Consider the following 17595-nt stretch of genomic DNA (forward strand, 5'->3'; position numbering starts at 1 on the left):
AAACACTTTTATCAAAGATTTAATATACGGAAATGAACAGCTGCAATATTAAGTACTACCTTACATAAGGGCACTTGAAAAATAATGACTTAACAGTTTATTAGATGTATTCCTGATTGATAGGGGTACTCAAAGTCTTATCTTGGTGTGCGCATAAAGTTTTTAATATTTATCTTAAATGTATACATCTTCCTTAGTTTTGAAGGAGAAAGATTATTTTTTGAATAGTAATTATCTTCATGTCAGCTAAATATAGGTATAATAGAAAACAACTTACATTTTAAGCCAATGACATTGCAGGTAGGCAATTAATAAGTAATAAACTAAGTCATTAAGAACTTCCCCTTTCCCGGGTGTTTAAAGGTCCGCCTACTGCCAATCATCCGATACACAAAGCCTGAGTAGGATTTTGTGTTGTAAATGCATCAGCCAATGAGGTTGTATTTTAAGTCATATAGATGACCTTAAATAATGTCTTAATGATAAAAATTGGCTCGTTGTCTACGCTCAGTCCGCCCTTAATCTTTCAAAATTTACTTCATGTCATCTAACTATAACTTGCTTTTTTGCTGTGGATGAACCGTTTAACTATTCAAATGATGTCGACATTGCGTGGCGTTTAGGAAAATAAATTTCCAGGCATATTTCGATTGGCAATCGTAACATCTCGGCCATCTCCGGCAAGCTTCGTGAAAGACAATTCTGTTGGATACTTGCCGACGTGTTCCGATTGAAAGATGTGTTAGAAAATATATGATATAACAATCAGGGGTTCTAACAGCTGATAGTTGTCAATCCTTAAAGACGGGTATCTGTAAAAGTATAAGATATTCATGCCCAACACAGGGTTAAAGGGCTTAGACCTCTTTTTAAAAGCGTTTTCTCAATCATTAATGAATTATCATGTATATTCATTTCAAGGTACTTCCGTAAAACAAATCTTTCCTACTGAATAATAGCCTGTTAAAAGTTAAAATAGTTCAGTCCTAATTTCAGAATTAATTCGGAACTTTAACATTGACTTGTGCACAATACACACCTAAATACTTTGTAACCGGTTTATCAGGCGCCAATTTCTCAATCAATCATAAGTTCCTTATAAAAGGATCAAGCTAAGAACACTATTTTTTATGGATTCTCATTTTGAAATGTTCTGAGACTCCGTAAAAAATTGATCTGTATCATATTCACAATAAACTTATTCTTATTAGGTGGCTATAAATTAATTGCTAAATTTTCATCCCTGCTCGCCCCATCTGTCTTCCGCTACCCTTAAGTTTATTGACTCAAATAAAAATGTTGAACTAGGAGATGTATTTGGGTTTCGGTCCGGTACTGTCCGGGAACGGCGTTTATTCATACCTACGGTGTCGATGTATAACATTTACATGTAAAAAGGAGAAATGTTAACAATCGTGTTCGTGGTTCGTCTAGAAATTCATCACATGGTCCCTCATGCAATAAGAAAGGGCATGAACACATATTCAACGGTGAAACAGTCACCTAAAAAATGTTGACCCCGCCCCAATTTAAATATAAAGTTGGATGAAAAACCTAGCTATTCATATATATTGGCCTTATGTAAAAATCAAGCTAAAGTTGGTATTCCGGCTAAATGAAATCAGCTCGATTAAGCTTGTTCAGTGTGTGTATACTACTTGATAAATTGCGTCATATATGCTACGTCGGAAGGCAATACTTTGATTTGAATTTTTATTTTAAACAAAGATAACTTCACTATTACTTCACCATTTTAAATGAAACTTAGCGCAGTCTACGCCGCTTACGGAGCCCCATCTTCGGTCTTTACCAGAATTTGATTGCGTGTTTAGTTTCTTAAAACACTTCGACAAACCTTTTCACAATACGGCCGTCTGACGGAGCACTGCAAAATATTATTTTGGAAACAGGTTTGTCGAAGTGTTTGATGAAACTAATGACCTCATCAAATTTCGGAATTAAAACGCGGGGCTCTTTAAGCGGCATAGACTGGCCTTTGTTTCATTTAAAATGGTGTGGTAAATGAAGTTTTCTTTGATTTAAACTTTCATTTTAAGCAATTTTTTGCCTTCCGACGTAGCATATATGACGTAATTTATCACGTGGTATACACACACTGTTGTTACGCTTAAGATTTTCCGAGAGTAGGGGATAGCTGTGATGTAATGTTATGTCCAGATACAAAATAACCCACGTCATCGTGACGAAAAACAAGAGGCCCATGAGGGCCTGTGCTCTAACCGTGACTTTTTTAAATTTTGTTTTATCCAAACCAAAGCATTAACATACTAGTGATTGAAAATATAGTGAATATACTGAACCCACATTCAAAGAGAAGCAATCAACGAACAGTATTTGTAACGAAGGGAGAGTAACACCTTAATAATTCACAACTGTACGAGTTGTCTCCCTTAGTTTACTTATGATGGTCTACATTAGCAGAGCTGGCTGGTTAAAGAAAGGAACCAAGCTCTCCTGTATATAATACTAGAACCAAGCTCTCCTGTATATAATACTGTTCAATCAAAACTGAAGACTGTATCACGTTCACAAGCAGTTGTTTACGGACAAGCCCAAGGACAATGCATACAGCTCCTTTGGTCAGTAGAGCTTAAACAAAAAGACGTTTTTCAAAATACAGCTTTCAATTTATTTCTTCATTGTACATCATGGACATTCAATGCTTCCAAAATAATTTATCAGTTTTTTAAAATAATGCACCTGCCTATGTGTTGCTCAACCGGTGGCTACGGGCACACACGAGGGATTAAGACAAACGACTCATTTGGTTATCCAAATCCTACCCATACAGCAGATATTTTTTGTCCAAATCCCTGGGATTGGGTTGCATGCAATAAAAATGTGGAAAAAAAATTGGGCTTCGTCTATTTGCCGGTTGGCGGTCTCACCAGGTTTGTCAAAATCCCGATCGCCGGGAAATCACCCATTGTCCCTCACATGCCTGCCGCAGCCTCCCCCACCACCTTAGTGCCACCACATTGATAGGTGCATAATACTTTAACAAAAATCAAAGAAATGAACCAATGAAAATATAAACAAAGATGACGTCATTATTGAGATCATCGTTATTGAATGGTACATTTCACGGAAAGGAAAAAAAGCTTCACATCTTCAAGGAAGTCGAAGACAAAAATCTCACAAAATGTGTTACCTTGTTTACATATTGTTTACCTCTATCATTTGACACATAAATGTTACTGTGATAAAGAGAGGTACTTCTTCAAGTATGTTACACTTTATAGAATTGAGTTGTTTAAGAACTGGTATTTTTGCATGCAGTTTTATCATTCCTTTAGTATATTAGAGATTTTGAAGGACATCCTTTCCCTCTTTCTATTCAAATCATACATTGCGAGAAAAACATCAAATAGGTCACATCAACGTGCTATAGTTCTTGCATATTTGTCAATAGTAACAACTCAGCAATCTCCGGGAAGCTTTCTGAAGGATAATGTCGAGGTGTTTTTGTCTGGCATATTGGTGTGAAGATTTTATTTCTGTGAAATTTACAGTTCAACACAGCATTGTCATGAACATGTCATAAAACTGGAAAGGCCTGTGTTCAAATTGACGATTTTAGTTTTCAGTGTTATCATCTTCTATTAAATATCTTTTTATTAGGAATTACCATCGAAATAAGCACTGGGTAGTCCCCTCAAGAATATAAAAACATACTTTTTAGGCCATAATTAATAAATGTTTGCGAGTGAGTAGGTACCGTAGGTAGGGATTTTTTTTCTTAGTACCAAAAGTTTTTAAAAAAATTCCAATAGTATCCCCCTTTGATAATAGACTGAAAATTTGTTGACACCGCAGATGGCAATTTATTTTTTGGAGGCTGTACAATTAAACCAGTTGGTTGGGCACCGCAAACACTTTTAAAGATGGCCTCAAGTTTAGTACACACAGTCAGACACACACAAAGTTCTAAGTTCTATCTCCGGTGTAGATGTCGCTTAATATGTACAGAGATGAGTGAATTTATGACATGGATATTTTACAATGTGTCAAAATGAAGGAAAAAATGAATGTACTTAACAGTAACTTAATAATCTGTACAAAACTATAATGCATGTCTCATAAAGAATCTACACTTTGCACTTCCCGAATATCAATGGAACACAAATGAAAAACAATCTGGGAAAAATAGGTGGTAAACAGCTGCCAGATTTATCTTATACCTAAATACTTAAAAAAAATATAATTGTCATAGAAACATATTGTTTTATACAATTGGTCATTTAGCACACTTCTAATTGTCACACTGCTAAAATATGAAAAAAGATTGTAACTTTAATTTAGACACCACCTTCTCCACTGAAAGTATTTAAAGCATCCAGTAAATGCAAGATTGCACAAATATATATATATATATAATTCTATTCTAGACTACTACAATACTTAAATTTATACACGAATGGTCATCCAGCCAGCCAGAACCACCATTATCTCTCCTCTCCCCCCACCCCCCCTTTCTATTCCCCAAACAACCCCATTCCTGCCAGCACTTGATTGACTAGTCTAAAACAAACATTTAACACAACAAGAGCTCCCCAGACCAAACATAAACGCTTGTCTTTTATTTTAACGCACAAAAAGTACAATTCATTTATTAGTAAAACCACAGCTTTTGTTCTTGTTTTACATGTGTGTATTGTCTAAGGCAACAAGTGTGCCAAGTTTCATTTGAATATCTTGAACAGTTTGTGAGTTATGAGCCCAGGTATCAAGGCTATGACAAAACCTTGACAAAGTTATCTAATGCAGTTATTACGTTACAGAACTTTTTCATATGCCTTCCTGTGGTTAATAGAGATTTATCACTGAAATTTTAAATGATATTTCACTTTTTCAAACAGTGAAAATATGAATTTGATATTTTCACTGTTTTGAAATTTAGCCTGTTCTCTCATTCAAATCAAACATCAGCTTAATGTTTTATTTGGTAATGGCCATGATAAAAGTTTTGCAAAATGACACAACAACAGGCGGTAACAAAACCTTGACTTTTTTTCTTTAAACTCATGAAGTTGTTTTAAAATCCCACCCCCAAAATACCAAACACATTTCGAAGTATACTTTGCACTGAACGAGTATATCTCTTTTCGAAAAATTTATGAAATCCCCCTTAAATTAATTCGAGTTCCCTACTTCAAAGAAGTAAATTGGTAGTCATAATGCAATAAATAGTGTCCACAAATCTTATCACTTCAATGGTAGAAATGAGCACAAGCCCACAAGCACTGTACTTGTAAATTGTTTGCAGGGCCTGGTCAAAGTCTGAATATTCCATAGCCAGGCCTGTCACTATTTCTTTAGCCTAGTAGTTATGTAAGATTTGATTTCAGGCTTGCTCAATCAATTTGATGAATATACAAATTTGATGACAATGTCAAGTTGATTGATGTAAAGAACTAAAGAAATACATTATAGCAACTCAAACAAAATGTACAACATGCTGGGAATTTTATTTCATATAGATTCGTGTGGTTAATGCCTCTGCTTTTCATCAAGAATAGCTTTTTAGACATGCATATGAATTAGCAATGGGCTCTTTAGTTTGATTATGATAGAAAAATTCATACCAAGTATCAGAAATGGAAAAATTGCACATCCATTTTATCATTGTATCAACAAATATTTAAAAAGAGTAATGGAACTAACTACTTATATGTGTACATACTTAACATAGTTTGCAAGTTATACACATGCATCATTAACATAGTTTGTGAATTGTACACTTGCATCATTAACATAGTTTGTGAATTGTACACATACATCATTAACATAGTTTGTGAATTTTTTTAATATATCATTAACATAGTTTGTGAGTTTTCTTCATACATCATTTACATAGTTTGTGAGTTGTACACATGCATCATTAACACAGTTTGTGAGTTTTCTTCATACATCATTAACATAGTTTGCGAGTTTTCTTCATACCTAACTAACATAGTTTGTGAGTGTTCTTCAAATATCATTAACAAAAATGATAACCTTTCCTCATACATCATTAACAGTTTTTGAGTTTTTCTACAAACATTCATTAACATAGTTTCTGAAATTTTCTCAAACATCATAAACAGTTTGTGAACTTTCCACAAAAAAATATTAACATAGTTTGTGAGTTTTTCTCATACATAATAGCATAGTTTATAATGTTTTCCCTTTCTCAAAAAATATATACAGCATCTAAACATCCAAACATTACATAGTAACATCGGGAGGATAACAGGGGGGTTTTGTAGTGGTTTAATATTAACATCTTAGTCACACGGGGCTTATCATACAACATTTAGCAAACGTCGGTCATAAAATCAGAGAATAAAAAATACACATGATAGCATACACAGTATAATAAATGTACAAGCCTCACATATCAAATCTGTTTTGAATTCTGTCCTCCTAACAGGCATAACATGGAATTTGTACCAACAGTCAATTGAAGCAAACTGATAACTTCTTTGGTTTGGTCAAAGTTAGCCAAGGCCAAAAAAAATGTTTAGTTAGGGTTACGTTCTTTTTAAATACAGAGTAGGTAGGCTTTTTTAGTTTTTTTTTTATTAGACTTTATGTTAAAAGGTTATACTCACCAATTGGGAATGGCCTTAAAATTATCTTCTGTATAAAGCTTTACAGGTTTTAAACTACTTGTCAAAACATTTAAAATATATTTTTTGAATTTTTTCTTCAATTTTTTTACCAACAAACAATAAAAAGCGGTGGACCTATTTCCAAGGTAGGGTCGGGTAACCTGAACCAAATGTTTTTTATTTAAGGCCAAATGATAAATTTTTTATCCAAGAAGCACTATTATCCGATCAAATCAGTTAAACAGCAAACTAAAAAACGCTTACCATCGGACAATTTACCAATGTTTTATACAATTGACTGCTGCAAATTATAAATTTGATAGGTAATTTATGGCGGCATATCAAACGTTAATATACTTTATGAATAGAAAAATAGATCTAAAATAACGTCATTTCATGATAATATTAAAATTATTTGTGCATATACTGGTAAGCAATTATCAATTGTAATATCTCAGAAAGTTACATAATTTTGCAATCGGTTAAAAGTTGAAAGTTTTTGTTATTTTCCAGCCCTCTACAAAATTTAATTTGCCATGGTCATTCAATATAGCCCTAAACACACAGGAATAATATATCAGGAGTGTTATTTAAGGACAAACATTCTCAAACAATAGCTAAGCTCACAATTTTTGTTATGTTATAAATTGTGTATTCTGTATTCGTATTGTATCTTTACCATATTTAAAAAAAATTGATAAAAAGTTCTTAAGAAAATTTATTATAAAGATAAACAAGATAAAAGTTTGCCTACAAGTTTAAAAAAGTAAAATTTTGCTAAATGAAATATGATAATTAAACCTGTGAGGCTTAAGACACAAACTATCATGTCCTACCTGTTCTAAGGGTAACGTTCAGTTTACAAGAATATCTATTTTTACAATTTCTAAATTTTACAGCATTCAAATACAGAAATTCCATAGCCAAAAGTATAAGACTTATCTATTCTTTGGTTTTGTTTATTGATTGGTCAATATTTATCCAAATATTAATGTCAACCTATCAAATTGTTTAATGCTCAAACTAGCTAAACCTGGATAAATTATCCACTTGGCTGCTAATGATGACAAATGATTTTATTAAAATTGTGTATAATATTTTTTTGAGATCAAATATTAGTAGGTAAATGTATTTTAACTAATTATAATCATGTTTGTAAATAAAATTTGATTGGGCAAGAGATGAAACAAATTCCTGTGTGCCCTATGTAGCACAATGTACATGTATTTATCAGAACAATTTACTGGGCGGAGATCCAAGAGTCTGAGAGCCAGAAACCCTGGTCTGTTCCTGATTCCTAGATTGCATTTTGACCGGGAAACCAGCCCCCGACGTTAAAAGTCTTGTCCCAGTAACATGCAAGTTTGCCACTGTCCTGGCATTTGACTGGTTAATACTGACATTTCCACATGTCCCTGACCTACTTAGACCTGACGTTCCTGTATGAGTGACAGCTCCGACACTCCCACTACTTCTAAGCCCCTCCCTCACACTACCGGTTGTCATCGGGCCAACATTTACTGAATTTGAACTGCCAATCACTCCAGTCAAACTGAATGCCCCTCCCCCTGAAGATAAAGTCCCGCCCCCGCTGGTTAATCCACCACCCCCACTCCCATGTCCCTGGGTCGAGTTGTCACACCCCAGCCCCTGCCTGTGGGGCCTGGTACTGGCCAAAACGGGGGTCCTGATACCCGTCCCGTCTATACCAAGGCCCTGCCCGGGGTTCCAGCCCATCTGCTGTAACATACGGTTCCCAATATTGGTGTCTGGAATTGGCTCGGAATCCCCACCTACTAATCCTGAAAAGATATAAGATTGATACTAGACAAGTGAAATGACACTAATTGGGATTAAGACTGCCCTCAGTAATTAACTACTTTGTTTAGCAGAAGACTATAATGATACCAAATATTTGTCTGTCCAGGGTTATCATGTGACTAGTTAATAAATCCATAAGTGTAATAGTTATGAGTATTTATATAAGGTTGGATTGGCGTCATGTTACTTGTTTTGAGCCTAATACCAATGTTATACAGCCTACTTTAAAGGAAGTCACACATGTTGTTGAATGTGTAATTTCTGTGAGGATAGATAATACCAGATTCACAAACTGCATGCCGTTAACTTACTTATTCCTATCCATACACAAAATTTACATTGTCAAGGGTTTTTGCTGCAGCCCCAACACATTACCACTAATTTTAGGTCTCTTATGCATTCTCTCGAAATAAATTCAATAAAATAATTTTTTAAAAAGAAAGAAAATGTATCGATATAAAGTGTTAATTATTATTATCCTACCAAATATTGGTGGTGGTGTTTTTCTTTGGCGTTTGCTGTCAGTAAGTGTGTTAGATGTTGGAACCCCTGTAGGGCTGGTGAATCGGGAAGCAAGTTTCCCTTGAATACTGTTCCACTTGTGTCGCTCTTGGATAAAATGCTGGACCGTGTAGCCAGGTATCTGAAACATAGAATTAAATTTTGGTAAACTGGGAAGCAAATTTACTATTAGATGATATAAATAAAGTTCCGATTGACAGCAGAGGTTAACTGGAAAGTAAATTTTCCCTTAATATTGTTTCAGTTGGGTGTTTCTTGTATTAACCGCTGAACATGTATCTAGAACATGAGAACATAGAAATATAGTTCCTATTGATAGCTGAGGTGATCTGGGATGCCACTTTTCCTTAAATTTTGTTTCAATAATGGATAATTTGCTGAACTTATAACCAGGTATCTAGAACACAAATAGAGTTCCTATTACTAGCAGAGGTATGAAATGTTGGTGATCACTGTAGCAATTTTTCCTGGAATACTGTTCCACTTGCTGCACATTGTGGCTAGGTATTTAGAACATGGACCTAGAATCCATATTGTATGGGGTATTTTAGTAAATGATAGCAGTAGAGATAATCCTTTTAAAGTGAACAGGAAAACAAATTTTCCCTGCACACTGTTCCACCTGTGTTGCTAATAGATAATCTATGAACCGTGTAGACCAATATCTAGAACAATACATTGGAGTAAATAGTGTCTGAATGACCAATCGGAACTCCTCGGCCTTTTTCCATCAAAAACAAACTCCTACAGTCAGATTTCATTCAAAAAATTAATTGTGCTGCAAGTAGATTGTGTAGTGATCTTAACAAAGCACTTTACCCATTGGAGTCTTATTATTTATACAATAATACACTTGCAATCAATTTGGTCTAAGGAAAAAACATTACATGTTAAAACACTACAATCAGTCATCAAAATTAGACTTTTAAATGAACAAGCCCAAATCCTTATACTATTACTTGGCATCAATTTTTTTAACAAGATCAGCTACCGAGCTCTATAATATTCAGAATTTTAACAAGCCCGGAAGATATTTTACCATTGCAGGGCTTGTGGGCTTGTGTTAATTTCAACTTCTGCACAATTAATTAATAATATTAATTAAAATTTTATCAACAACTTCTGCTGATGTTCCAGCATACACTCGAGATTGTTTTCATTGAAAATAACTAAGGAGTTCCAATTTTCTGATTGACTTCAGAAAATAAGATTTTATAAACATTTAGTGATGTGGGAAGCAACTTTTCAGTGTTTACTTGGATTTCAGAGACAATTGGTAAACTAGATAATCCTCTGACCTGTGCATATGGTCTAGTTTTTATAACCTGAAAACTTTGTCATACTGCTTTTAAGTATTTTTAAGTAAATTGTAAAGTCATTAAATAAACTTATATCAGGACATACCTTTCCTCTTAGCTTTCTTCTACCGAATCGTATTTCCCTTCCACACTGAAATAACAAATACATGTACATGTAATACAGAATGTCATATGTGAAATAATATCTGACCTCATGAATGTACATTGTATTTTATTTCTCTTTTCTGAGGGAGGTGTGATATTTTTTAAAGAGTTCAGTTACGTTGTGTAAAATTTCAACAAACTTCAACTATTAAAACAATACATGTGTTTACTACCCCATAGCTTTTGACCTGTATTGCTGATTTCGAGATTTAATCTCTTGCCATTTTGGCGAAACCAAAATTTATTTGTACGCCTGAAAGTATTTGGAGTATGCCTAGGTACGCCCCTGCTCAACAATTTTTCTACGAAATGAGACGAGCCAATTTACATGTACATACATGTCTCATGATCCGTGTCATGCGAGCTTTGAAGCCGACTTGCGAGGACCTAGAAAGGTGTTGAAAACTGCCAGTTAGGATCTGCTGGAAGTGTTTGTCCGACACCATCGTCTCGTCACCGCTGTTCACACCGTCGTTTTCCCACCATGGTATAACGCCAGGGATTCCACTCGCTGGCCCACTCTCATGGAAGAAGTCGCTCTGTTCATCATCAGCTGAGAGTAAAAATGGTATTTTTAATTGATTTTAATAACTTTAATGTTTTCATCAAGACGTAACATAGATGGATCGAACAGCTTCTGATGTTCAAAAAATGGGCAAACAATGAGTCGATGATACCTTTTACCCTTTGCCATTGTTTAAATTTTGGTCCATTTTTCTAAAAAAATTTACAGCAAAACACATCATTCAGCCAAAAAACTGGCCTACAGATGAACTTGATTTTACAATCAAAACTTTTGTGATTATCTTTAAAATAGTTTCCTTTAACAGTTTCAAAACTCTTTTATAAAAATGAGAATATGAGACATCTTAAAAAATACTTTGCTGGGCTTGATCCTGTTTTAAGGGACTTTAGATTGTTAAAGAAAGTTGGGCCTGTTCTATTAATAACTTTTATTTAATACAAATAAATATTTAAATTAAAATCAATCTGTGCAATCAAGTCCCCTAAGATACAAACAGATAGTCATTTGACGATTTTAAGCCATGGATAATGATATTATCAACCTATTTTCATGTTTTGATGACATATGTGTCTATATTGAATACCTTTACTTTAAATTATGGCAAAAAAATAAAATTGTTAGTTGCCTAAAAACATACTGTCAGTCAGTAAGGGTTTCATTTTTAAGATTAAGATGTCTCTGAATGTCATTTCCACACTTTAAACTGTTACTATTTTGTCTAAGTCAATTTTTATGATAGCGCTCTTTAAAAACCTGTCATTTAGTGGTCTATAAAGAAAATAGAGTTAAACAAATAACGTTTGTCAGGAGACACGATATGAGACACTTCATATATATATTTACAAAAAAAGTAAAAAAGTCAGAAATAACTGTTAATGAGCAATAACAGAATAATAAGGGTTTGGTTAAATAAATAAGGGTCCATCAGGAAACTAGAAACATAACAATTTCGTTTACACCTAATCATACCTTCTGCAGTTACACAGTACTCATCCCCAGACACCGAATCACTGCTGCAGCTGCTACTTATAGTTGAACTACTGCTCTCTCTGTGGTTAAGAAAAATATTATAAATATAAAAAATCCAGATAAAAACAACTGTTAACTACAAACCAACATAACTTCTTTTGTTTATAAAGACATTCCCAAAAAAATGTCTTATTCACAACTCCATGAAACAGAATAGATAATTAAATTTAAAAGCATTTGATTTGATTTTTTTAAACTTAGCTGCTATTTTTATATACTGTAACCAAACATAACTAAACATTTAAACCCTTCACCCACATACATGTACATACATTTACATGTTATTATTGCTGAAGTAATTTTCAATATACATGAACAAACTTACTGAGAATTCATGGTTGAATCTTGAACAGAGTCATCATCTTTATTAAAGCAATCGTCTGCCTGAAAGTCAGTCTTCCTGGAATTTCTCTTCCTTTTCCCTGGTACTGTATCTTCCGTCACCCCTTCTTTGTTTATCTGGGGAAATCCTCCACCATCCATTGGACTTGTACCCATACTACATCGTGGCAGCTCCATTGTTTTGCTACGTGGTCTACTGAACTTAGGTTTGCCTTGTATGGGCGAGTCATGTTGAGAGGAAGATGGGTCAGGATCAATTGCCATTGTCTTGTACTTTTTTCGTCTTCTTTGTGGCCGAATTGGAGAAAACAGAGACTCGTTTACTGAATCTGACTCAACTTGTGTTGGTACATAGTTAATACTAAGTGGCATTGTTAATCTCACTATATGATGTGCTATAGTGAGATCATCAGAGTCACTCTGTGCACAATTCTCCATGTAGTCTTTCAAAGCTTCATCGATACTGCTTTGTGATGTTTCGCTGAAATTCCCATTATCCGGCTGGTGACGTTTCCTACGACCGCGACGTTTTCTTGGATGGCGACGTGTACTTGATGAAGATGCTCCATGTCCCCCGTCACTCTTGGAACGCTTGTGTGAGGCTGCATCTTCCAGAGCCATGCTGAGATCATGCACAAGGTCGTCCATCTTACCAATAGAGCTGGAGAAAACTCGCAGCCGCTCAAAGTCTGACACTATGTTATTCTCCATATGAACAGTTTTGGGGCTTTCTAAAACAGAAGAAATATGAAAAAATGTTAACAGCTGATGGGATCGCTATAGCAATTAGTGTATAGTAACATTACATTTCATTTTACGACATTTACATGATACAGAACTCTCTTTTTTTCTTTCTAATTGTCAGAAATTATTGTTTTTCTTTTAGTTATTGTTAATTTATGAGACATCAATTATTATATATTTGGAAAACAGGACTAAAGGGTGTTGAATCTTTAAGGCTCAAAGATCCTTCTACTTATAAAACTAGGAATGCAGACTTCCCGCTGGCGTTCGCCATTTGTGACTAATTCGCAAAAGTGGTGATTTTCAAATTTGGCGAATTTATCGTTACAACAATTATTTTCAAAATATTTTCTTAAAATGATGTAAGAAACGACCATGCCACCTGCATAACAATCGATTTAGTCATTGCAATTAATCAAGCACATACGCTTGTGTGACAAAAAATCCGATAATTGGGGCATGCAGTCACGGTCTGGTTCTTTCGGAATTTTATTGCTTTCAAGGATTGACAATGAAATCCTTTATAATTATGGTTCATAGTAGCAGAACAATTTTTATATTTAGCTCAACAGCTTGTTTGTTGTGTCATTAGCTTCTTCATTAAAAATAGGTATTTGACATTGTGCGCGCTATATTTAGATTTGCTTTCGGTTTTGTTGCAAATTGTTATTGCAAAGATTCAAAAGGTTAAGAGAAGTCATTTAGGTATTTCTACAAATAAATAAGTTATGATGGTAAAACAAAATGGGACATGCTCTATGAATAGGTTGTCAATCATTCTCATTCATCAGAGGTTTAATAATGATAAATCTAACTGGTACGCATAGCATCATCATTTGGGTGTACGAGAATGGTTGTGAGTTGGTAGGTTAGATAAGTTGATGAGGATTTCCCTAGAAACTAGAAAGGTAGATGACTTCCTGTTTGATAAGGCCTTAGAGAAGTTGGCTGCCCGCTGGAGTAGACAAATTTTTTTATTAGGGGTATGATAGAACCCATGGTTTGACAAAGTATATTTGTTTGAGTTACCATTTATTTTAAGTTTATCTCATAATTTCATTATTGTATTGTTTAATTCTATGACACTATTCTTTGCAGGCATTAGAAAGAAATAAACTAGAAGTGCTAATAACATGTGCCTCTTCCACAATATTTTTTTTGTTATTGCATGACAATGTGCTAACTAAATGTGTTATTCTTATAATAAAATTTAAATGGCATTTTGACTTTTTGTTTGTCTTATATTAGCATGTATAGGTATGTTTTAATGCAATCTAAGGCTATTAAAATGCTTAAACCCCAGGAGCCTCTGAACATTGATAAGGGCGCTGCCCTAGACTGTAAGGGTGCCTAACTCCCGGCTAAAAGTGGTGACAACTTTTTGGAACCCAGGGGAAACCCTGGAAGTCTAAACAAGCCAGATACCATTGAATAAGTGATAGTACAACTATATCAGGTCGAAAATATAGGCAGCTTATTAACACATTATTATGTGTAAATTTGCATATTCAACAATGTGTAAATTTACACTCCATTATTAAAATGTTTCCTTTCTAATAATTGAACAAAACAATAACAGAAAGATGGGGAATTGCATGTCTGTTATGCTATGGCCTGAAACCCATGACTCCTGAAACACTTGCTCAGCACTCTAACCAACTGCACTAGTCTAAAATAATAGACGTGTTATACGGGATTCTTCCAATCCCTAACGTCTAAACGGGAATGTGCAAAAAGCGGGGGTGTTTTAAAAATATTGAAATTGTTTTAACCCTTTAGCACATAGACAAGTGGCCAGATTACACCTCCCAGTCAATAGCCATCTTACTGATAAGCAGTCCTTATCTGCATAGGTACTTTTCTGGATATTTGAAAATGAGAAAATGAATACAGCAGTATGACCTTAAAATCAATGTTACTCCAAATAATTGTGTCCAAATCTTTTTTATGTGAATTCATTTTTTATAGATAATTAAATTATCTAATAAATGGTGTCAATGATGAAATATTAAATTATTTTATTTCAGCTGTGAATGTATTTTCAAGATGGATTTGTAACATTTCTTTGAAATGTCATAATTGCATTAAATCAAAGGGTAATAAAATGCTGGGATTGATCTAATTTTTATTACCCCTATCATAAAAAAGACCCATCTGGATTAAAAAGCCGACAATTTATGTTCTTGTGTATTAATACACAGAAATATGTCAGGAATATCCGGTGTCATCCAGCTGAGAGATCCAGTCCAAGGTTGTTGTTTAACTTTATTACCCCCTCATAAAATTGTTTACAAAAAAAGAAAGCCGATAAATGATTTTCCGGTATGAATAAAAAGATCTAGATCAAACAAAACGCTTGCACATGACCTATTTTACAGCCAAAACTATGATGGACATTATATAAGCTTCACAGAAAATTTACCCATCATTTTCTCATTTACTAATTGTTTCTTTTGTTTGTAAACAAAATATTACCTTTAAGTAAATATAATCTCAATTGATTTTAATGGTAAACTGAACTGACGTAATATATTTAATGATTTACGCATCAATGAATTTGGGGGAAATTCCATACAGTACTTAGCTCGTGGTCTTATTACGTCACAATGGGATATCACACCTGCGATTGGGAGTATAAACACCTTCTCAATTTAGCAGACGATATTTCCAAGGGAAAATCAATACACAAAAGGTTAAACTTTAATTTTATAAACATCCGGGATATTGTTTACAAAAAGAAAGATGCAAAATTGAAATATTGAAATGACCCTATTGAAATATGCGGGCCATGCGTTTACATCCAGTAATGGATACGGTCGGCCAAATGCGTATACATCTGGTAATGAGCTATGTCGGCCTATCTCGTATACATGCGGTAAAGGGTTAAGTGAAGTATTTTATGGTTGAAATTGATCATAAAGAGTTATATTCATATTTTACCATGTAAGTGAAATGTTATTTTGCACTAAACAAGCATTAAGTGCATTAAAACAAGTTGTTTACCTTTCCAATAAAACGAAAGTTGACTGACACAGACAACAATTATGCAAAGGGGAACAACTCGATACAATCGTAAAAGCTCGGCCTCCTCCGACAAAGCTTCGAGATAGACCTCGTTTATACAATAGTAACAACTCGGCCATGGCCGAAATGTTCCGAGCGATTTAAAACTGTGCCCTAAAGCCTTGCAGGTGCCCTTCATGTATATATCGTTATGTTTTGACAGAATGAAATGAAAAAAAGCCGTCAAACTCATAATTATAAGTTGGATATTTATTTTTTTGTGTACGGAACTAATATAAAATAACATTATCTGGTAACATTTCTTGTTTTTATGATATTTTATAGACGCTATATGCTTAACCCGGAATCCTGATCGGAACAACTACCCACTTTTGATACTACGTGAAGGATTTGCCATATCAAAAATCTAAAAAAAATCCGTCAACGTACAATTATTTGGACTACCAACTGCACTAACCAGGCAGCTGGTTCTTACCCCCACACACTGTACAGCTATATTTATGTGTGGAATTTGAATGTTTTATACCGTACAAACTTCACAAGGTAAGTACTTTTATGTTGGGATGAAAAATATAACTCAACATAAATCTTCGTTTAAATCATTGATAAAAATGACATCTTCCTGAATATTAAGAAATTATCATATTTCCAAGTCGAAATGTCAGGGAAAAGAAAATATTTCTAATTTTCGTCATAAATAAACGGACCAATGACAACTGATTGAAGAATTTCATTTATAAACAATGCGTCTCACCCTTTGCATAGCGTAAAAGAACAAAAACGCTGCTTTTAACTTTGTATTATGACAAAAACTATCGCTGAAATTGTCAATATTTTGGTTTCTTCGCCATTTTGGTGCATTTGATCAAAAGTGTGACCAATTCTTAATCGATTAAACCGGGCAAGGTCAAGCAGCAGGAAACGTTTCCGGTTTTCTAAACTTGTGCAAGAAGGGCTTTCGAAATGTTTAGGCCATACTATTTAGTTTTGTTTGATAACTGCATGAGACATTTATAAAGGGTTGAAACAAAAGAAAGTTTAACCCCGTTTCTTTTCTATCAACACTGATTCTGTGCAGTTCGGTATCTGTATGCACCATACACCGCGACCAATACTAGCTTTTCACACGACGGGACAGTGCGTGTAAACATTTTGTCACTAAAGCTTATAGATTTTTGAGAGTTAACACTATAATAATTTACTGTTCAGTCACAGATATTGTTTTAATCGTTAAAAGTTCTGATTTTCTTGAAACACTTTTCAAGTGATTGTTACATACTGATATTTTAACAAGATTGCCACTGTTATGGTCAGTAAAGTGTGACCCATTTTTGAACGTCTCTGGCGCTGTGGTGTGAGGGAGTCTCGTAGTTTATATCTGGTACTTCCGCTACCCTGTATAGGAAAGTTAAGCGCTGAGCACTGCTTTCTTTTATCTTTGAAATGTGGTAGTTCTAGTTGTTTCAGCATGTTGGTAACGCAGCCTTCTTGTCTTGAAGAATAGTCTTTG

At 34.3% G+C, this 17595-nt stretch overlaps 1 protein-coding gene across 1 annotated transcript; it reads right to left on the reverse strand.

Annotated features, from left to right (window-relative positions):
* Positions 1-2626: 2626 nt before the first annotated feature.
* On the reverse strand, positions 2627-16956 carry LOC128209526 (G patch domain-containing protein 2-like). The gene is made up of 7 exons (XM_052913579.1): positions 16840-16956; positions 12301-13048; positions 11916-11995; positions 10759-10973; positions 10362-10406; positions 8919-9078; positions 2627-8416 (listed from the first exon to the last, which is right to left on the reverse strand). Exons 2-7 carry the CDS (start codon positions 13026-13028, stop codon positions 7845-7847), a joined length of 1800 nt encoding a protein of 599 aa, XP_052769539.1. The 5' UTR covers positions 13029-13048; positions 16840-16956; the 3' UTR covers positions 2627-7844.
* Between the last annotated feature and the right edge of the window lie 639 nt (positions 16957-17595).

The sequence above is a fragment of the Mya arenaria genome, chromosome 11 (genome assembly GCF_026914265.1).
Source record: "Mya arenaria isolate MELC-2E11 chromosome 11, ASM2691426v1".
Lineage (NCBI taxonomy): Eukaryota > Metazoa > Mollusca > Bivalvia > Myida > Myidae > Mya > Mya arenaria.

Bases quoted from the DNA above. Each gene is read 5' to 3' on its own strand.
- LOC128209526 (XM_052913579.1), bottom strand. From the start codon at position 13,028: ATGGAGAATAACATAGTGTCAGACTTTGAGCGGCTGCGAGTTTTCTCC. The intron at 9,079-10,361 runs GTATGTCCTGAT...TCTATGTTTCAG, and splicing joins GAAGAAAGCTAAGAGGAAAG to ATACCTGGCTACACGGTCCA. The intron at 8,417-8,918 runs GTAGGATAATAA...ATATCTTTTCAG, and splicing joins AACACCACCACCAATATTTG to GATTAGTAGGTGGGGATTCC.